This window comes from Meleagris gallopavo, chromosome 6, assembly GCF_905368555.1.
Source record: "Meleagris gallopavo chromosome 6, MGAL_WU_HG_1.1, whole genome shotgun sequence".
In the NCBI taxonomy this organism is placed as follows: Eukaryota; Metazoa; Chordata; class Aves; order Galliformes; family Phasianidae; genus Meleagris; species Meleagris gallopavo.
In genome coordinates, this window is record NC_139409.1 from 30,603,540 (window position 1) to 30,626,067 (window position 22,528).

The 22,528-nt window shown below is 37.4% G+C and overlaps 1 protein-coding gene across 4 annotated transcripts in view; it reads right to left on the reverse strand.

Moving 5' to 3' along the window:
* Positions 1-22,528, reverse strand: part of HYCC1 (hyccin PI4KA lipid kinase complex subunit 1) — a 36,769-nt gene that overhangs the window by 2,697 nt on the left and 11,544 nt on the right. Inside the window, exons 3-12 of one of the 4 annotated variants that reach the window (XM_085226182.1) lie at positions 18,255-18,334; positions 15,709-15,810; positions 11,908-12,087; positions 10,936-11,016; positions 10,428-10,543; positions 10,019-10,114; positions 8,365-8,481; positions 7,551-7,638; positions 6,293-6,452; positions 516-809 (exon numbers count right to left, since the gene is read on the reverse strand). In XM_085226182.1, the coding sequence (XP_085082308.1) occupies positions 541-809; positions 6,293-6,452; positions 7,551-7,638; positions 8,365-8,481; positions 10,019-10,114; positions 10,428-10,543; positions 10,936-11,016; positions 11,908-12,087; positions 15,709-15,810; positions 18,255-18,305 (1,260 nt within the window). In that variant the 5' untranslated portion in view covers positions 18,306-18,334 and the 3' untranslated portion in view covers positions 516-540. Of the gene's footprint in view, positions 1-515; positions 810-6,292; positions 6,453-7,550; positions 7,639-8,364; positions 8,482-10,018; positions 10,115-10,427; positions 10,544-10,935; positions 11,017-11,907; positions 12,088-13,178; positions 13,318-15,708; positions 15,811-18,254; positions 18,335-22,528 lie in introns of those variants that run through there. The other 3 variants (XM_085226179.1, XM_085226181.1, XM_085226180.1) reach the window with 3 other exon arrangements.

A 22,528-nucleotide genomic window follows, 5' to 3' on the forward strand; every position in this document is an offset into this window, starting at 1 on the left:
CAAGTGCTCCAATACAAGTTTTTGCAAAGCTCAGTAATTATAAATGATCTGTGATCAATGCTCCAGAAAACCCAGTATGGCAGCTGTTCATTCAGCAACCCAAGAGTGCTTTAGTACTGAAAGGTCACATTCTGCACTATAGGTTTCGTGGCATGAGCTGGAAACTCATGCACAATGGAACATGAAATCTCCAGTATAGCACAACAAGTGGAATTTGGAATATTTTAGGTATATAGGGAGACAATTTTCACTTCCATTTTGATTGATTCTTCATAATGTTCATCACTGGATTTTGTAAATCCAACAAATATGTTTAGGATATTCAAAGAAATGTTGAGTCTCACAGTGTACAGTCTCCAGATTAAAAATATCTGCTTGTAAGTATGTTGTCATTGTCCGTGGCACAGACAAAGCTGTGTGCAGTACATGCATTTGTGTTATTACACATGCAATATATTAACTGCATACTTCAATTCTTCAAACATGCAGCAGTGATCCTTTCAATCAGTGGTACCTTAGAGTGCAGCTACAAGTGGTCTGCTAAAACTGCACTCTGCCAGATGAGTTTATTCCATCCTCCATCATTTTTCTTACAGATTTTTGCCTCCTGATTTCTGGCATGCATTTGCTGTCAGTTCTAGGATCTGTAGCTGTTTCCTGTACTCCCTGTATATGCTGAGCATCATTCTCTGCTAGTGCTCTGCTCTTTTCCCCATTCCCGGTTTTCTCTCCAGACACATTTGTGACACTAATTTCAGGTATGATAAAGTTGCCAATTTCAGTAGCATCATTACCATTCTCTGCTTGTTCTAGAATTAAAGATGGATAAGAAAAAAAAAAAAAAGACAAAAATGATGCCTGAAACAAAACATGGAACAAAAAGCAACAGAAACAGATGATTAAAGCATTATGAATTAAAGCAGATGTTCACACATTAACCTCTTGTTAATCAGCAACATTAGTGAGTATGAAATTATCTTCTTAAATAGTGAGAGTCTATCTACCAATGATCACCCACATACTGGGAAGTCCCACATTCAACATTTCAGCTTTGAAACACTATTTTATCTGGAGGAGATCCTCCCCCTGCTCCCACCCTGAGGATCCCTGTGCAGGCACAGTGCATTCCCAGGCAGCATGCTGCAGCCCTTGGCTCTCTGCTAACACTGTTGCTGTCTGCACTCACCACAGAAAAGAAGTCAGCCCCAGACAAAGAAAGATATTCAGACAGGGATGGACATCACCATCCCTCAATTAAGAAGCTATCCCTGCTTTTACCTGTCATCATTTGTTAACGTGATTCTTTCTAACTGACTAGTCAGCTACTTAAGGAAGTGTTCATTTAACAAGTTGCACTAGCCAATGCAAATGGAATTAATAGCTGCTGTCTTTAGCCACTAATTTCTTAATATCTGTCAAGAAACAAATTAAAAGTTGCAATTACACTTCCTTCCAAGAGGCCATCCCTTCCACAGAGTACTTTTATCATCAGTAACACAGTAACAGTTGCATCTGAGCGCTATGAACTGCAGCTATATTAGAATACCATTATATACAGCACTTTTTCTTGAAACGCAGGAGTGGAAAATTAGTGAGGAGACCACCACTCATTGGCTTCAATGGCCTCACTACACAGGGGTGGGGTAGCTGTGCCTCTCCTACAGCAAATCTCCAAACCAGTTCCTCTTCCCCTGTCCGTGCTACTGGAGCACTTCAGCAGAGCTACTTCCCCGGATCCACTGAACTCCACGTGCACAAGTCTATTCCAGAAACTTCATTTACAGCTGGGAAACCAGGCTGAGGAGAGGGCAGAACAGAGCCTGCAGTCAGTCCCTTCCCCACTAAGAGCAGAAAAGCATTAACAAACAGCTGCTCCAGAGAACGGAGATTCAGAATGCACCAAGTCCACAGCATAGCAGAGGCTGGAGGAAAAGAGGAAGAACTTCCTACATCACACATTTGGTGATAATAGCAATAATTAATTATTGTGGTTTAGTGATGTGCATCTCTAAATGTAATACCCCATTGTGTACCAACACTTTACCCATTGCTGCTGCATTCCCACAGCTGTGTCACCACTACAGTAAGGAACTGAAAAAAATAGGTCTTAGCATAATCATGTTTAATCTTCCAGTTAAGTTCTCTTAACTATTTTCTGATAAAGGGGAATATACCTTTCTGTGTTTAACACTGAACTACAGGAGGAAACTAATGAAAAATAGACTGTTAACATTATAGTACCCACTGTCCTGTGGCAGCAACACAATCCATGTCCCCATCAGCAGCACTCCATACTTCTACCTTAATTATTTATACATACATACATATGTATATATATGTATATTTAAGAACACCTAAAACAAACCTTCAGCATCATAGTATTTGGCTTTTGTAGATAATACTGCTTCAAGCTGGACAACACCGTAGGTCTATCCTTTGAAGAAGAGATCTCAATATCCCATGCACAAGGCAACGTAACAAAAGAGAAAAAGTGCAAAACTGGCAAAACTGGTCTTACAGACAAAACTGGACAGTTACACCGATTTGAAAGCTAACAGAGATATGCTGTAGCATTTGTAGGAAAATGCATTTGAGTTATGCTTTCTGAAGTTTTTGAGTAGTACAAACAACCTTAACATTTGCATTTCACGATTACCAGCTGCTAAGGACTAATAAAAATGGTTTCAACTGTAGTCCACCTTACTGCTACAATTGCCTTTATCACTTACATCTTGTGTAATGAAACTGCCCACTGGAATGAAACTCAGTTTTAATCATCACAGACTCGAGCTGCATTTCCTGCATAATAACATCAGCATTTTGAATTATGCACAGGAGTATCAAGCTCCTTTCTCCCCAAATCAGCATTCATTCCAGAACCCCCTCCCCAAAAAAGTTGTAATTATTTCAGGTATTAATAATGCTTCAAAATAAATAAAATAAAGGGAAATTCTCTCCACACAGATTCAAAGACTGACGTTTCTCCTATGCCTTGTGTACAACCTCAAAGTCAATTCTTGCAGTTGGAAAAATTAGCTTGACTTTATTCTCCAGTCAACATCTTTGCTTTTGTTACATATTCCACTGTCATCTGCTCAGCTCCATTTACTCAGTCTGTCCCATCACAGCATGCCTTACATGCACACAAGTTTTTCCCAACAGCTCTTTGTGGGGAAGTTGGAGAGATCTCAGATTTAGATTACTAAGAAAAGCATTGCTAAGCAGATGCCGTTTTGTTTTTTTTTTTTGCCCTAGCTTCTGTAAATAACTTTTCAGTGTTTATAAAGTTACATAGACTGCTTGATTTCTCTGCTCGACCTCTACTTGTGAATGGAAACATGGATGCCACTCAAACTGTTGTTTTTTTTTTTTTAAACACTAACACGGAGGCATGAAAAACTACCATTAGATCAAATTCCCTTTAAGCTGTATGATTCAAGTCAAGCCAACCCAATGCAGTAGCTCCAAGTAATCTGTTGGTAAGTGGTGGCTGAAATCAATTAGCTCTAAATCCTGTTCATGAGTAATGGGTCCATTTTGCAAATGACTTTTGCAATTACTACCTCTGTCAGAAGCCCAAATCAAGGATAACAACTTGATTTAAAAACAAAAGTCCTTCTCAGTAACAAGAATTACAATCTTGTTAAGTATCATAACAAATTTAAAAATTAAGTTGATCTTTTCCCAAGAGACTTCAATTTACAGTTCTAACAGAAGCTAGCAAGACCCAGTGTCCCAAAACTTCAGAAATAAACTGTTATTTTTAATAAAATAACAATATAAACAACCCACATGCTTCTCAATCAGAAATGTGATCAGCTGAGATTCTTTTGTTTTTTATTCTATACAAATAGACAGATCTAAAATTGCTGCCCTTGCAGCCCAAGAGATACTTTGCTTTGTGAGTTCTCATGGTCCACATCACGCATAAGAAACTACCTCTCAGCTGCCTCCCCTAGCTTCAAAATCTATTTGTGTAACCCACTTTGTATTGAAATACAAAAGTAAAATCTCTGAATTGATCCTTTCCTTCTCTCTGTGGCAGAGCAGTGGGTCAGGAGGTACAAGGTTTGCCGGCTTATTTCTTCCTGCTCCAGTATTCATTTTAATTCAAACAAGCATCTGTAAGCACAAGCCTCATTATTCACCTACCCTGAAGATCTATTCCACATCTTTCATAGGGGATTGTGGGACACTGAGTTTTATGAGGAACTGTGAAATCTGAAGACATTTTGTTCTGATTTTAAAGGCCTCTGTTCCAGTCATAAACAACAGGTTTTCTTGTTTTGTTTTAGAATTTTCTAATGAAGTTTCTGAGTAGCCTGGCTCAAGTGCTACATACTTGAAACACCTGCCACATAAACCAAAAAGACTTTGCTGATCAGTCAGAAATACAGTCCTTCTTTAAGTCCTGTACCACTAGACCAACACAAAGTTTTTTCAATAACCCAAATAGAATGATGACAAGAGTTTGTTAGTGGAAATCCTCGGTGCTCCTTGATCTTCAGTCCTTGTCCTAAATACTCACTACTTCTCACTTCTGTCATATTAACTAGAGTATCACTGTTTATCTTTTGCTGCTCTCTTCCCCCCATTTCTACAAATCCTACTTATATTCTTATTTCCCTTCCACCTTACTGCCATCGGTTGCAGTGAACACTTGTCCCACCATTGGTTCTTGACTTTCTCTCAGTATTGGCCCTCCAAGAAGAAATATTTGTAAAAACTTTCACATTCTTGTATTTGCTGAAAAAGTTGGATTCCCATGAGGATAATTTTATATTTCATTTTCTTCTGTAAATGCAAGAGCAAAGGAAACTTTGTTTTAATACTTCCAATTCTTCTGAATGAGTAAACACTCAGTATCCCTGATCTGCGTTCCCATTTACCACTTGAAAATAATAGCAAAACTGCCAAGCTTTAGAGGACATCTGCATTTAGAAGCCATTATTATACAGTATCCCGACTCCAGGTCAATATTCCCTCCTCAAAAATTTTAAGCAGGCAGAAAGGAAAATAAACAATAATGGCTAAAATGTTCCTTAGCAGTCTTGAAATCTCAGAAACGACTTACGCTCTTACTACTGAACCACACTCATATCAAGGACATTAATGTTCTGCTCCTCGTCTTTGCCTACCAGTTTAAGTTAATAAATCAAGCATGTTATTGAAATGAAAAGAACTTTAACTATTTTAACTTCCTTTGCCCTTCCTCACATTCAAAAGCTTACTACTGGAACTAATATCAGCATGTATCATCACTGTTCAGAAATCGTTATTGTTATTTTTAAACCCTCTTTTATCAGAATATTTATAATCTTCAACAGCTACCTGAAATATCCCCGTGTGGTGCATTGTTGTTTTTGGTTTTTTTTTTTCAGTAACACAGATCTTTGCAATCTTTTTTTGAACTGAACTTTATATATACTACAAAAAAGTTCATATAGCACACATCATATAGAAGTCATCATAATACTGTTTTAAAGTCTTTATTCAGCCTATTAAAAGAACACTTATCTACACTGACTCCTCCCTTTCATCAGAATTACAAACACAGCACAGCAAGTCGCTGGAAGTTTTGATCCCTTGTTCAGCAGCTCTTCCCCCACCTGAATCTGGTAGAGAAAGTGGAATACATTGATTGTCCTTTTGCAGTATATTAAGCACCATTTTTTTCTACTCCTCAGCACTGACCTGTGCTTCACTTTGTTGAAGCCCTTATACTACTTCACCTCAAAAGTAATAATTTACCTCTTCAAGCCTTAAATATTGTTTTTATTTAGATAACTTAAAACAAATGAGGCACTGTAGCATATTTATTAAATATTTGCTTTGCTTCAAATATCATACACTACTTTTCAGAAGAGAACAAGAACATAAGTCTTTTGAAAGAATCAAAAATGTTGTACAGCAGCCTTTAACAAAAAGGTGTTTCATTAAAAGAAAAAAAAAAAAAAACAGGATTGAGGAAATAGAGAATATACTTTCTGATCCACTAAGTTTCTCATTTACCAGTTATCAAACTACCAGCCACTTGCTTATCAGCAGCAGCAGAATAGCACCAATGCCCAACTGTGACATGTTTCATCTAGTATATAGCATCTTCGCACTGTTCCAGACCCACGTTAATAATGTACGTTTAAAAGAAATCATATAATTTTAAGAATAAATGTACAGTGTCAGTTCACTAAAGGCATTCTCGTTAACAGTGACAAGCACAAAGACAAAACCCTCAATATTCTTTTAAACAGGTTTAAGAAGCTAAGAAACCATTGTAAATTGTGCCTCTTACCGTGTCTTTTCCATCTGTGCCCTCGGATAGACATGCTAGTCACAGCATTTCTTGATATCCTGGATGAAGTAGGTGTAATTTCAACCTGAATGCATTTTGTACCTTCTTTACTAGACTTCATGGCACCCTGAGGCAGTGAAGCTTTTATTGCATTAGCAACCTAGAGCAAGGAAAAATGCAGTTAAAGCTTGTATCAGGAATGGTGTGGTGAGCAGGACTAGGGAAGTCATCCTGCCCCTGTACTCGGCACTAGTGAGGCCTCATCTCGAGTACTAGGCTCAGTTTTGGGCACCTCAATACAAAAAGGACATTGAGGTGCTGGAGCAGGTCCAAAGAAGGACAACAAGGCTTGGAGAATATGCCCTACAAAGAGCAACTGAAGGTACTGGGGCTCTTTAGTCTGAGGCAGAGAAGGCTGAGGGGAAACCTCACTGTTTTCTTCCAATATCTGAAAGATGCTGGTCTCTTCTCACTGGTGACAGGACAAGAGGAAATGGCCACAAATTGTGTCAGGGGAGGTTTAGGCCGGATATCAGGAAAAAAAGTCTTTACAGAAAGGGTTGTTCAGCACTGCAATAGGCTCCCCAGGGAGGTGGTTGAGTCACCGTTCCTGGATGTGTTTAAAAATGGTGGTGCTCAGATTGGATGTGGTGCTCACGGACATGATTTAGCAGAAGGTTGTTAGAGTTAGGGCAGTATGGTTACGTTGGGGTTGGACTTAATTATCTTTAAGGTCTTTTCCCACCTGAGCTATTCTACAATTCTATGAAGTTTTTAACATGAAGGTTGAAATTTCAGAAAATAATTATGTCACAGGATCGCTAGTAGTCTATAAAGGTTATTGCATACAACTCCAATTTAAGGTCAAGCAAGCACATTAGCATTTTGCACAAGTTATAAAGAATACGTGGTGCAATTAGCTTTTAGAATTAATTTGTATTTAAAATCTGTCACTATTTAAAGCAGTCTTCAGTTATGACTAAATGACTATTACTTAATATTAACTCCAGAGTGCTTCTCCACTATCATTATGCTTTCAAGTCTTAGAAATGTTCTACTGTAAACCACTTATTCACTTGGGAGAATGATAAAATAACTAAGTACACTGAAAATGTGTGTATATATCCTTACAGATCTAGCTACTCAAACAAGCAAGACACATAGACCTCACGAGATTTAGGTTCCTCACGTGATGTTCACAGAAAGCATTTACTGAACTAAAAACTCTACTTAAAAAATGTTGGACTACATTACCTACCAGCAGAGGTTCTGGATACAGTTCCAGTTGTGCTCTATACAAAATGTCATCCATAGCTTTACGAGCCAGATCCCATTCTCCATTATAACTGCAAAGTTAAACATATACTTAAAAGTAAGCACCTGTATCAATGGATGAACTTTCTTGGTCATGACCTTCAAGAAATTAGTGTCCCTTGGGAGCCCACCTGAAAGTTAAACTACTTGTGCTTATTATCAGTAAGCCTGCTACTTAAAAATTTTGTTCTGAATTAGCGCATATGGAGGCACTAGTTTTATTTTCATTGACCACTCTGAGCAGTTTAAAAGTAACATTGCTAGTTATTGATCAGCTAGTAATGAAATATTCTGAAATTCCAATAGAATCGTCTTAATATTAAACCACCTTTTGAATACCCCCATGTTACTAGCCTCTGATTATTTCAGTTAATGAAAGAGCTTTACACATCAACAAAGGATGGATGACATTCAACATTTTAGAGAAAGAATGCTAAGACTTTTTTCCTTAACTAGATTGATGTCAAAAACGTGGACAGCAGACAAAAGTTGGAAAAGATTTTTCAGGTATTTTTTCACACCATCAGTTATGACTGTTAAGTGTTATGCTAGCCTTCATTCCTCAGTATCACACAGGAAATGTCATTTAACAAGTTGGTGAACTGTGTTCTAATCCTGAGGTCTTTATTGCCACACCCAGCATCTGTCCATTAGAAAATAAAACACTTCAAAAGTAGCATGCCTAAATGAACGTATAAGTTAAGCTGGTGCTTCTTTATTGTGTGTGAATAATAAAGAAAAAAAACCTACTCACTTACAAGGCATAATAAATCCCTGTTAGCATTTGCACCATGAATTCAGATGAAACTGGAATCCTGCTGTTTACTCCCTTATACTTTCTGACTTGTTGGCGAGGATATCCGCAGACACAAATTCTAGAGAAATAATGCATTTGTCACTAGTAAATAATGAAGAACCACCTTTGTATAGAACATGACTGAACTAGATGTTTGGTGTGTGCTTTAACAACAGTAGACCCAAGGACAGTGTCCATCAACAACTGAGTGCTAAAGCGGATTCTTTCTCAGTATGGAAGAAGGCTATGCCCTCTACTGGCAGCGTTCAAATCCTTCAAAATAGAGATACCCTAGATGGTAACGTTACATTTATACCACAGTTGAACACTGAAAACTGCCATTAAAAAAGTATGAAAAAAGCACAAAAATTTCAAGCAGAGACTAGAACAGTCACATTAAAAAAAATCATTCTAAACTCCAGTAGAAGTCAGCATTTGAATTTAATTCTGATCCAAATTTCACATCAGCTTTTGTAGTCAAAAGATTCTGGAAATCAAAGATATTGTGTAGTTAAATATTCAACTTATTAACTATTACTTCCAGACTTAAGGAATGACCTCCTATGACATTAATCAAAGAATTTCCTTCTTTATAGCACAGAAAGTTTCCATTACAAAAAGATTCGATTCTTCAGCTTCATTACAACCAGAGAGCTCCTAAAACACTTCTTTAAAACTCATTTATGGCCCCCAGCAAAAAACAGATTAAGGTTGTATTGCTTCTTAACGTTCAAATTACAGCTGTAACAGAGCTTTCAGGACTCTTTTTTTTTTTTTTTTTTAATGAATAACAACTTTGCCACTAACTTACTACTCTTTTTTTCTTCTCTATTCTGCAATGCATCTTCTGCTAAGACTAATTCAAAACAGAACAAAACAAGAAAAAACAAGCACCCATTACTCATTTGTTTTTCTGGATGTTTCTGTTTGTTTACTTGTATGAAGAATCTAGAACCTCAGAGCTACTAGTGGTAAACAGCTGCTCTGGGTCTCCTCGGTTGCCTGGGTTAACAAGAATGCTCTAATTTCCTTGATTCAATGTCAGCTTCCAAAATGCCAGAGAGACAAGTTCACTAGTAGTTCTTTCTCTTTAAAAAGAAAGAAATAAAAAAAGATGAATGCCTCAGCTTTGTCTTTTTAGTTGTTTTTACACCAGATTTAGGGAATATCCAAAACATCTGTAGGAATGAGCATATTTCTAGTTTTAGTAATCATTACATTTTCAATTGAGTTTCAACTTCCACACCATTGAAATGCTTAGTAAGCATGCAGTGCAAAGTTAACCAAGATTTTAGAAAACATTTCTGAATTATTTCGATAAAACACCTAGAACTATTTCAATAAAAACATAGTTCCTTGGATTTGACTTCTTCCTCCAGTTTACAGTAGTGCTTATAAACCAGGTCATTGCTTCTCCAATTCTGAGATCTCAGTCCACAGTTAATTAAGAGATACTTTAAGATAAGCAATGCAGCTATAAATACTTTAAAAAAAAAATCAAGTTTACAAGCAACTTTTGGGAATGAAAGGACTTTTTTCATTACTGTTTGCTAAGTTCAAACAAATTACATTTCAACTTGATAACATTTCAAGTATAATCAGCCTACAGAAGTTACCTTGAGCAAATTTGACACAATGACTGAAGAGAAATTGCAGGCATGTAGCTTAAGGCAGCATTGTAGCAGAGCAGAAGGAAAGTCAACACTTCAAACCTGGAGTTTACAGAAAACAGCAGATTATATTACCAATTTTATGGGTTTTTTTAAACAAGTAAAACTGTTTTACGGAGAAATTTGCAAGGGTTATTTGAACAAACTTGGTTTAATTCAATAAAATTATTTATCAATGACTTGGGATGGCAAGCCTTTCCTTTTCCTATGCATCCTCCATATAAATTTAATACACGTAGAAAAACAAATGAAAGGAAAAACAGCACACACTCATGCACCTTCTGTCTATAATTATTAAAAACTCTTAGAAGATTCTTAAATGATTATCAAGATAAATCCTATTATACAATTTCACCTGTTCTGTGCTGTCAACATCTCCCTCTGAGGATGAGGTCCACTGTACACAACCCTGGACAAACCATGCTGGGACAAAGCTCCTTCAGTAAGAGCCATGGAGCCAATACTGGAAGGCTACAGGGGGGGAAAATAAAGAAAAAAATTAAAACACATCCAAACTGAAGTCTTGCTACAATGCAAGTAAAAATAGCCAAGAGATCAGCATCATCATATTTCTACATCAATTTATCTGAACACCTTAGACTTAAGAAATCACTTAACAGCAGGTAAAATATAAGGTTTCAGAACAGGAAAAAATACAGTTGGTACATGCATATCGCTGAGTTATGACTACTGAGTCTTCAGGCCCCAAAGACCAGTTAGCAGCAATGAGTAGACTGAGAAACGTGTTACTAGGTCATGCAAAATGCAAGGACTAATTTTCACTTTCATTCTTCACGCACAGACCCCAAAATCACACTGCCTTTCACCATCAGTGACAACTTTATGCTGTAAGTGTCACTTACTTCATGATATACTGAAGGTTTGGACAAAGATGGAATAGTGAAACTCAGCACTTTGCTGTGTCCCTCTTTGTCAACTATCTCCTGAAAAAGGCAGAAGACAACAAGACACCAAGGGTTACACTGTTCTACAGAAACCAGACAGAAGATACCTTCCTGCAGTATATCACTGGAGTAGAACATTGGCAGGCTTCTCACATCTGTAAGTTAGCAGAAAGCTAATGAGTTAGGCAAAGAAACAACAAAAAGGACCAAATATCACAGAAGAGCACTGAAATACTCTGGATCAAAACCTTCAGCAACAACTCCTGAAGCAGACCTAACCAAAACCACACAGCCTCTAATTTTAAATTTCAGCAGCAAATTTTACTTATCCAAAGGCAGAGATTAGAAAGGAGTTTCAGTAAAGCATCTCTTAGTACAGACTAATTGCATTTTGCCTGTAACAGCTAAAATATGATGCTTTTCAATGTTCCCTCAGAATTCTGCTTTTCAAAGAATTAATTTAACAGCAAACAGTATATTTTCATGCAAAATATACAAAAAAAGTCAAGGTTATTACAAAATGAAAGACTTTCATTTTCTCAAGAGTGAGCAATCTGTTCAACCATCAAGTACTAAGAATTTGTTGAAAGTGCCTTTATGCATGATCTCTAGTCAAGATGGCCAGAATACCACAGAAAGCACAGGCAACAACTTCAAATGTAGCACCTACAAAGGCTCTCCAGCAAAATGCAAATTTAATTGCCATACCAAGAATTAATGAAAGCAAGAACTGAAGAGGAATCCTTTTCAAGTTCACATTGCAGATTTCCAACTTTAACATAAATTTAAAGAGAGAAAAGTACGACACTCAATCACTTGTTTTCAGTTCTGAAATAAAAGAGCTTATCCTTTCTCCATAGACACTTTACAGTATCCCCTTAAAAGAACACTAATATTTTTAGGCCTGAATAATTAGGTGTAAATACAAACCAAGTTATACACTCCTAGAAGAAGGGCTTCTATACATCCACTGCTCTGCAAATCTCTGCTGGCTGAGACAGCAAGGTAGCACCACATCAGTTCAGGCAGAAACTGCAGTGTGAATCGTAGTAATTGCTTCTCACCACTGCGATAGAACTCAAAGAGCTGATGGCAGACGGGCTCCAGAAGCTGAAATTACAATGAGGTTACAATTGTTAATGAGTAAAAAAATTACAAGAAACTGCAACTTTGTGTAGAAATATAATCACTCAGCAGGGGAAAAGCTGATAGATGTTCCACTGTAGCTACCTGGGAGTGATCAGCCTGCTAACTACCCAGGTCACCTGGCACAATTTCAGTCTTCTACACTTCAGATGATACAAGTGGAGTCTTCCATCACAACAGAAATACTGTTGCAACAGCTCCATCCCCTCCTATTTTAGCTCATTTGCTCTAGCCTCACCAGCTTAAGTAAGTAAAGGATGCTTACTTTCACTGCATCTCATACTATGACATCATCTGCATGGAAAAAACAACTGCCCAAAAGGTCTTGTTGTTCTAGAGCTCCAACAACGAACACACAGAAGTCTAAAGATTTTACTCTGTAACTGAGAAGAACTACAGGACACTTGTATTCAAAGTACTGCAACAACTTAGTGTACAGTAGATCAGCTAAATCCTTCCATTCTTCCAGAAGCTTCAATGTATTCATAGGGTGTTAAGACAAAAAAAAAAAAAAAAAAAAGCCACTGCTAAAGGTAGATGTACAGTGTTAACTATGTGTCACTACATGGAGGTAAAGACTGTCCACAACAGCAGATGCTTTCAAAGTGAGCAGAACTGGATGCTGAGGCCTCAGTCAATATAAAAATCAAAAAGTCCAAAACGCTTTTTGACAGCAAACATGGCAAATTGCTCATAAGAATTTGCAACTGTTAGAGGATTTGTTCTCTACGTTCCTCAAAATGCCCCTAAAAAAATGGAATTGGGTTAAAAAAAAAAAAAGATGTTTAACTAAACATTGTAACTCAAGTGTTTTTAAGCAGTAACAAATAGCAGAAACTACTCCTTTAAAAGAACTAGGTAGTAGCTGCACTTGTACTTGCAAATTTTACAAACTGAAATCTTAGAGTCCAGCTTTTTAGAATTCAATTCCTCAACCTCAGCTAGTATATTAAAAATCATTACACAAAATGTGACATTCTCCAACTGCAAATCTCAAAAGACTGGATTTAAATGCAACACATCTGAAGGATTAGTTTTACTGCTTTGTTTCTTACCTCGGAGGCTTAACATCTCTCAATGGTTCATTTATATGACTCACAGAAACAGACTCTAAATTAATTTCAATAGCAGGAACATTAAGGATAGTAATAGATTGAAATGTGTTCCTACACAAAAATCCCCAGAAGTTTCAACCTGAAAGTGACAGAATGAAAATCAAACAGGCTAGTCTCTAAAATGCATATCTAAGACACTGTAATCATGAGAATTGCCACTGCACTTCAGAAAGGAAGGTACTATCCAGCATCTTCCTGAAAATTCTTAAAGATTGTGATACATGTACAGACATGTACAGATATAAAGTACAGATATGTATTTTATTGTCAGTAACACGCAGATCATGTTTTCCATTCAGTTTAGCTCAGAAAACTGTGAAAACCTAAGGCAAAAAAAGCATACCAAGTTCAACTAGTCTCTTCCCAAAGCTGGTTAGCAAAGATCCTTTAGAAGACTTTACCAGCACAAGCGCTTTCCATCTTCAGCTTACATATTTCACAAAATTTGCATGCTTCCTTTAATGAAGTATCAGTTCAGAATGATGTGCTTGAACTTTAGAAGGCACAGAAATAGCTCTGACAGGTATCCACGTTCACATCGTTATCTCAGCTGAGACAGCTTTGTATCAGCACGTTTCAATGCGTAATCAGTACAAAAACAGATATTCTTCCTTGAAATGCCACCACATGCTAAAAGCTAATATCAAAACACACGAGTTGTTGCTGTTCCAAGATAATGTTTTCACACTAAACCAGTTCTAAAAAGTATGAAAACTTCTAATGCTGGAACAGAAGAACACTGAAGTAATTTCATCCCTCCTCCTTTGAAGTTGTATCCAGACACGTTGGACATTTCAATTCACTATTTCAAATGCTTATATTTCCTAATGCAAATACCTGAATGGCTGCTATCTGAAAGGACAGCAGTACAGCTCTAGGAACACAATAAACAATCTCAAATTTGTGAAGAAACAAAGTGTTTCAGAAGAAAAGCTTGCCACTGAATTTCTCGAGTGTCTACTCAGTTAAAAGTCCTTTAAATCTTCACATCTACTGAAGACTCTTCTACTGAAATATATTTTCCATACCAGTGGGCCAGTAACCTCGAAATAACCAACAAAGCCTTTGCTAATAAAGCTACAATGAAACTGCTATTTCTTGGTACAGCAAACACAAGTAGTTCATTTCTCTCACCAAATGGTATATTTTCAGAAATGCAAACAAGGTATATGAAAAGCAAACGTACAATGTAGGTAATAACTCTCAAAAACAGAAAGAAGTTGCTTACTTTATTAAATTGCTAGTTTAGAAGTATTTCCTCTATGTGGAAAGCTCCAGGTACCCCATTCCACAAAGTTTCAGGCAGTAAGAATAGCACAAATAAAAATTTTAGGAGCACTGTCAGCACTGGCATTTCAATTTCAAGATTCAGTTAACAGGGGAATCTTCGATACTTAGCCCCTCTCAAAATTATCTTTTTGAGCAGGATTTTCATGGCTTAGCAACCATCTTGCAAAAGCCCATGACAAAAGTAGTGATAGCCATCAGTAGTAATAAATTACAGAACATGAAAGTATCAGTTTGGCTATCAACAGGGAGACTCATCGCAGTAATTTACAGATTGATATGCATTCTGAAGATCAGGCAAGCTTGACTCAGTATTTGGAATGACTCAGAATGCCTTCCTGAGCAGCACAGAAAAGTGAAATGACATTTCTTCTCTGCTGTACAACCTGTATTTCTGTACCAGCACCCTCTCTAAAAATGTACGAACACTGGAAGCATTTTACCCTCTGCCCACAGTTGGCATTATCTCAACTTTGGAGAGGCTCCTTATGCTGCACCTTTTCCAGAAGAGGCATAAGGATTCCATGTAGTTTCAAAAATAATACACAAAGGTTTGTTGGATGGTAGAGAGTGTGACCAGGATACAACTAACACCAGTTCAGGATGTTCTGTTCTCATCTAGACATTTCAAGAGAAGCACAGTCATGGTGCATGAACCATTCTTTACATGGGCACAGTGCAAATCTGCCCCATTCCACCTCAAAATTTCTAAGGAAGTGACAGATCAGTGCTGAAGTGATGGAAGAAAGGCATAAAACCCTAAATAATCCAAAGCAATAATATGAAAGGAATGCAAAACTACCTAACATTTATCTCTTGTCATATAAACAGACAAGCTTCTGGTAGCTACAGATTCACATTCAAGTTATGGTGAATCACAAAAATAATTCAGTCAAACATCTTTTCAATTCCTTAACATATTTCTCATTTCCATACACAGATCCTATTACGATCTACAAGATCAGTTACAATCAGCAAGTAAGAAACAAATCTACAGATAGTTTCCATAGTACTACATTCTTGCTAAGAACACATTCCAATAAAATTAAAAGGAAAACATTGTGATGAAGATTCTTCATATAGTTCACATAGTTAGAACAGAATTAACTATTTCACAGCATGCAAGGTTTTACTCTATTCTGCTGGTTTACATCAGACATTATGAGATACACAACACACTCACTTCACTTTGTGGCTCCTGAATTACTCTGTAAAGAGATGAAATCAGAGCACTCTTGTCTTTCAGGTTTGTAGCATAGCTGGATATGGATGCTTCTGGCAGCGTCTGAAAAATACATAGATATTTATTTTACTTACTAGAAAAATAAGGTTTAATCACTGAAGTGTAGCAGCTATTTCAACAACTGTTTTCCATTAGAGGTTACTATTTATCAGAGATTACAGTGAACTAAAACTTGTTTCATAAGGAAATCCTTGCTATAGAAATCATCATTTTTCACAGCAGCAAAGTTGCCAGAAGACACATAGCACTATCATTTAGCAGACAGCTTCTTTAAGAGATTAATGACATTCCATGAGAAATGGTTAAAAGAAAAAGGGGAGTTTCAGAAGTGCAGTGCCACTGAAAATACATAATGTTCTGAAACCAGAAAAAAACTGCACTGCACTTCCCACTCTTTGCTGGTGTCAGCGACAACACAAGCCCACTATGAAATTTAAATACTGTGAAAGCTCACTGTTTGCAGACCTGTGCTTTGCTGTCAAGACTGACAGTACACAGGTTGTAAATATTATTACAGGATACATTATTACCTGAAAGAACATAAACTCAGGCTGACATGAACAGCTATCCTTTAATATAAATGGGTTTCCTTACAGTACTTAAGAGGTTAAAAAGCTAATCTCTTTGACAATCCTTCGGAAGCTGTACATCTAAACTTATTATTCATAGCTCCTACAGTACTACTTTTCTGCAGTCCTTCAAAGGAAATCATATTCCATTATAAAGACAGGAAAACAGAGTGTATCTAATTAGACCAGGACAAAAATATGTACTCAAATAAGCCCCAGCCCATACTCAGACCAGCAAGATAACACCACACTGTCAATATCAGGAGGAGAAACAAAGAACAGAACAAAAAGCCAGTACCAAAGTTTGAAAAGAAATCCAGCAGGATTTCACAAATGCCAGCTAGCAGTTTCTGGGGTTGAGCCTGTGAATGTGCATCCAACATTCAATTTCTGTTATAAAAAGTTTCCAGTTATTCAGTAGCAGGATTACTGAACACCATGCTGAGGACTCACAGGACATTTCAACAACAGCAAGAGCCATCCCAGGAGTTACTCAAGACAAAGTCTAACACAAAGAAATAAGGCTGATCTAGAATCTACTTGGGTCCAAAATGGAGGTATGCTGCATTTTCTTCTAGTCACGACATTCTTAATGTCTTTAATTTCAGCATCTTACTGATAACACATACAGCATGTGAATCTTCTAGTCAGGGTGTTTCAAGAACACAGTTTGACCACGATTAGGTATGGTTTAGTAAACTAGGGTTATAATCCTAAGCTTTTCTTTCCAGTGATTAAGCTTGCAAAAGTATTGTGCTCTGTTGCAAAGCATATGTTACCAAAGATATGTTCCACTTTTTGGTTGTTAGCAGACCAGAGTGCAACTTAATAAAAGGGAGCCGTATGATTCATGCCTCTCTGAAGGTAGGGACCATTAGCTGTGCCACAAAATTCCTATCAAGTTTCTAAACAGAAAACACTGAATCAGAATGCTGTAAGAAAGATGCTACTTCCACTCGCAATGTTCTTTCAGGTTACATAAAGAACATTTACACACTGATAAAGTGCTGGGCAAGCTTGACAAACTTGTTCTGAAGTAACAGAAAATCTTGGCTTCATAACAAAGACACAGATAAGTTAGTTTTAAGGAAACCAGTGTTTCTATCTGCTGTTGCGTTTGCCAGATAAAGGCCTGAGGACATAGAAAACTGACAGTTCTTTACTTCAAAGTTGTCTCTACTGCTGGTAGAGTGAACACTGTGGAAGTAAACAACACTGAAGGAAAAAAAAAATTGTGGCTTTACTTGTTAAACCCAAACATTTTTTCCTGTGGTAAAGATGGGCAGAGATAATGCAAGATATCCACTTCCTGCTGTCAGATCTTCCCTTCCATAGCATTTGCCCCTCTCAGAGTCAGAACTGACCTCACATACTGGCAGCACAATGGCTGAGGAATGCCATCTGCAAGGAACAGACCTGGACATCTGACTGTAAATAAGTGCTCTGAATGGAAAAAATAAGCAATCAGACCACAGCACATACTGGAAGTTCAGCAAGTTCAACAGGTAAAGTGATCAGCAGCTATCACAGCAACTATCACACAGCACTGAATTCTAATAATAGAACAAAGGTACACCAGAAAGAAGGAGCATGAAAAACTCACTCATGTAGTCCATAAAAAGGTAAATGAGAGGAAAAAATTGAAAGCCTGAGATTTGGGGTACAACATTGTAGCCTGCAGTACATTTTTGGCCATAGACCACTGAAGATTATTTCCTGGCTCATGAAGCAGGCAATCCCAAAGAAGACAATGAAAAAAAAGACATCTTTCAAGTTGATAGTTGTATACATCAGATTACCTTAAAATCCAAGGTTGCTAATCATCTTCATTTTCTACAGCAGTCACACACTCTTGCATACCACTCCAGCAGCACTCAGATACCACTGGTTAACTATCTGGTGGTGTATTATTATTACCTTGAACTCCGATAACCACTCCTCCACAAGCCCAGTATCCACAGCTAACATCTTCCAACATCCGTTCCAAACTCTTCAGCCTGAAAGAATATGCAAACAGTTTGTAAGAACTGTGCAATCACTGCATTAAGTACATGATTAGATTAAGTTCCTGCGAATATTTTAAGAATCTTATCGTGCTTTTACTCATTAACATTTCACATGCTGACATACTTTGAACTTTTATTCCACTTTGCTTTTGCGAGCTGCTGGAAGCATTAAGCATGAGTCGTCATATACAGCAGTTTAATAAATTCCAAATACTTAGTGTGTGGGAAGCTTAACAAGTCAAACATTTGCAGAAGGGGCATTTTGGAAACAGAAAATATTACCTTCTCAATTTCTATTTATTTTTCAGCTTACAGAAAGAGAGAAAATTATATGAACTCACTGAATAGAAATTACTGTCCAAGCTTTTTCTAGACAACTGCTTTCTTAACTTGGAGGACACTGAAAGAATGATGAAAACCTTTCAATCCACTTCTATCACCACAGCTGAAAGACAAGACAACGAGCCCGCAGCCTCAGCATGAAGCCCAAGGTAGAATTCCTTGCCTAATTCCTCAGTCAGAGCAAGACCAGCGGTACTCAGATGAAGACAAAAGATGCAGAGTGGCTTTTGAAACTCATCCCTTATTTTCCTTAATTTATGTAAAAAACATCTTACAACAACTGCTCTTTGGAACAGTTTGTTCTGAAGCTAAAGGCAGCATACCATTAAGATAAAAAACTACTAGAAGCTAAAAGCATGCTATGGAGGGTGCTCTAGGCATATGTACATTATTCTACATTAACTTACCAAATTGAGATCATGTATTTCAAACGATGACAAACGCTCATCTCAGGAGAAAATTAACATTTACTCAAAGAAACATTCAGACATGAGATACCTTATCAGACTCTTCCAGTTTAAATTAAGTTCTGATATCCAAGTATGGGCGTATATGAGAAGTTACAAACAAGGAAAGAGGGGAAGAATTGTCTCATAACATAAATAAATGTCAAGAATCTAAGAATTAAGACAAGAACCAGGCATGATAATGTTGAGAGCTATAGGGCTATAAGGCCTCCAGAAAAAGGAGGAAAAAGTTGCTTAAGAGAGGTTTCACTTAAACAGAGAAGTACTGAAATCTTTTAAGGTTTGTAAGAGAATAACCATCCAACATGCACTGCAAAAGCAGTGAGACTGGGCAGGCTATCTAGAAACTTCTTGCATCACATTCGTACAAAACAACAGCATAGCAGAGATTATGCCAAAGGAAAGGGAGAAGGCAAGGAGAGGAACAGATAACCAGCTTAATCATTAGTTGAAGTCACAAGTTCTTAACGATCTAAAATTCAATAAAGAGGCACAATGAAAATGAGATCCATTTTAAATGACCATGAGGTGCAGCTATCATCTTTATGAACCCGCATTAGAAAGACCCAATGCATACCACAAAACCCACTAAGAACACAGTTCCTTCCTTCTCTCATTCAGAGAAGAAACTCTTCTGGAAGAAAACATAAGAAAAGTTTGTTTCTGGTTTTGAAACCCAGTCATGTTTGGGTTTTGCTTTCTCTTTTAAGTGACGACTGAAAAACAGTTCATTGTAGTTAGAATACTGACACAGCTAGCACAGGCAAAAAATAAGAACTCACAGCATTACTGGGAAAGAATTTAGCCTAGTAAATCAACTGTCTGGTCAGGGAAAGAAACCTAAACTCTTTGGGAAAACAGCTAGTGCAGCTAGCTGCTCCAGAAAAGCAAGAGAGAAAAACCACAAAGGAAACTCACCTAGCTAAGTATCAGCTCTTTGTGACCAGCTCTGATGATCTCTAAAGGTGTCATGAAGATATGGATTAGTAGCCTCTGAATCCAATCAGGTTTCTGTGCCAAACCCCGATGCAAAAGCGTAGCTTTCATGATAACACCTCTGTGTGCTAACGAACACAAAGGCTAGATTGACTGCAATTACTGAACCAGCAGCCTCATCATTCCCTACAGTCACATCTGCCAGCCCTACTTTTATTCCTGTGAAGGCAGACAAAGGCTTCTGCAATGCCTTATGTTTCAGCAGGGCTGGCAATAGTAACCATTCTTTACTGAGCCTCATCTATAGCATAAATGCTTGCACTAATATTGACGTTTGCATCCAGGAGTCCTGGATACTCCAGCTCATAGCTGACACCAAGTTTATGCTTTATTACACATGCAGTATATAATTATTATTTTTTTTTTTACCTATTTACATTGATCTATCAAACATTATTTTCAGACTAAAGACTTCCAGAGGACACAAAATTTATTTGACCATTGAAAATAATAAGAGCATCTTTGCCTGGCACTATCCATTGGGCTAAGAATGACACTTCAAAACTTAATGACACTGTATTTGACGTAAGTCTTTTTGTTGGTATGTCAGGAACAAGCATAGGCTACAGAAAGCTGAACTGAAAGAAAAAGGAAGCATTTTTGCTGATTGGGTCACAGAAAATGCAGACTGTACTTATTTTATCTCGATGCATAAAAAAAAAGTCACACACCCTTCTGAATAAATGTTTTAAACTTAAGCACACATGCGTCTACAGCAATACACTTACAAGTGTCACACATAAAACCTAACTGTCTACTTCTTTTCCTTGAAGACAAATATTATGATTGCTTATTAGGCTGATGGCTCCAGAAGAAAGCAGCACCAATTTCATACGACAACTATGCGAGGTCTATTTAAACAGGCAGACAACCTGCTGTTTTGCTGAGGATTGCCAAGTTTTGCACTAGCTAGATAGACCATGCTGGTCTTCAACAATGGACAGATTTGGGAAGCACATACTGAGACTGCTCTAAAAGAAGGACTAACTAATTTAACAGTGCAAGTTTTTCTTAGCACTGGGCACATTTTCTTAGATTGTGCCACGCACAAAGCAAAGCAACCTTAGAAGACTTATTCATTGCAAGACTTACCACATTACTTCCTACTCGTCACATGATGAAAACGAGCACAAGTACAGCAGCCCAGCTAACACATGGCAGATTTAACTGTTTATGTTGGACCTGTGACTTAAAAGCATTTTGGAGTACCTTCCACAAGACTTTCACCCGGATTAGCAATAAGAAATAGGATTCATACTAAATAATAAGTAACAAACAAGCTTGGCTAGTAGAACACTTATTTAAAATAAGCATACATAAAACCATATAGACCTTACCAATTTCTAACATTAGAACCCTATGCCACTTGAGCACTAACATCAACAAGAAAAGAATCTAACTCACATTCCATTCAAAGTCTGCAATCCATTCTGACATTGCTTGATGTGTTCCCAAGCAATAAGCTGAGTAAGAGCAGCAAATTGATCTTGTTCTGTTCTAATACTGTAAGTCTCCTTTGATAGGAGATGGCAATTTTTGCTTTGTTTCAGGATAAATAGCGCATTGAGAATAAGATATAAAGTAAGCTTACCTGAGAAAAGCCAAGTCTTATTTGGAAAGGTCTCTACAAAGTGTCTATGAAGACACCCATTTTAGCACAAATACACCAGGAACTTACTGCTTCAGTAACAGAGGCAGGGAGAAGTTGCTATGCACCAAGCTGGCGGAGGGCAAGCCAAGATCAATGAAAGTATATTCTCTGGCAAATCTACAGATGGATTCATCTACTCAAATGGCTTCAATTCTCTGTATCAAGAGTTTTTCTTCATGCAGTAATATCAAATGATGGCCTTGAATGAAATCAAACAACAGACACACAGGCTGTTCTTAACAAATAAAGAAGAAAATCCCACAATAGGCGGCTTTCCTATTTTTTTAAAGCTGCCCAGCCTTTGGAGAATTTATCCACAGGACGTGTGTGCGTGTGTGTGAATGAACTCTGGATGAAGTACAAGCAGGCTGCACTTGGATGAAGAATGAGCACTCGAGTTCAGAAGTGACCTTCTGGAATCACAGTGTGAGGCATTCGATAGTGGAAAAAAACAAAACCAGGATCCAAAAACTGATCACATCCCATCCTTTGGGAACTGCTGGAAGAGGAGGAAAAGCATCTATTGTGCCCTTACCTAATCTGAAAAGCATCTGCTTGGAAGTTTGTACACTTGCTAAGAAACAGGGTTTTTTTCAGTATTCAGTTAAACAGAACTATGGGAAAATTGCAAAACATTGTGACTTTTTATCAACTACCAGCCAAATCTGTGTATTCAACTCAGAAAAGTAGCAAAACAAAATTCTGAGTATTCTTTTACAATGCTTTTAC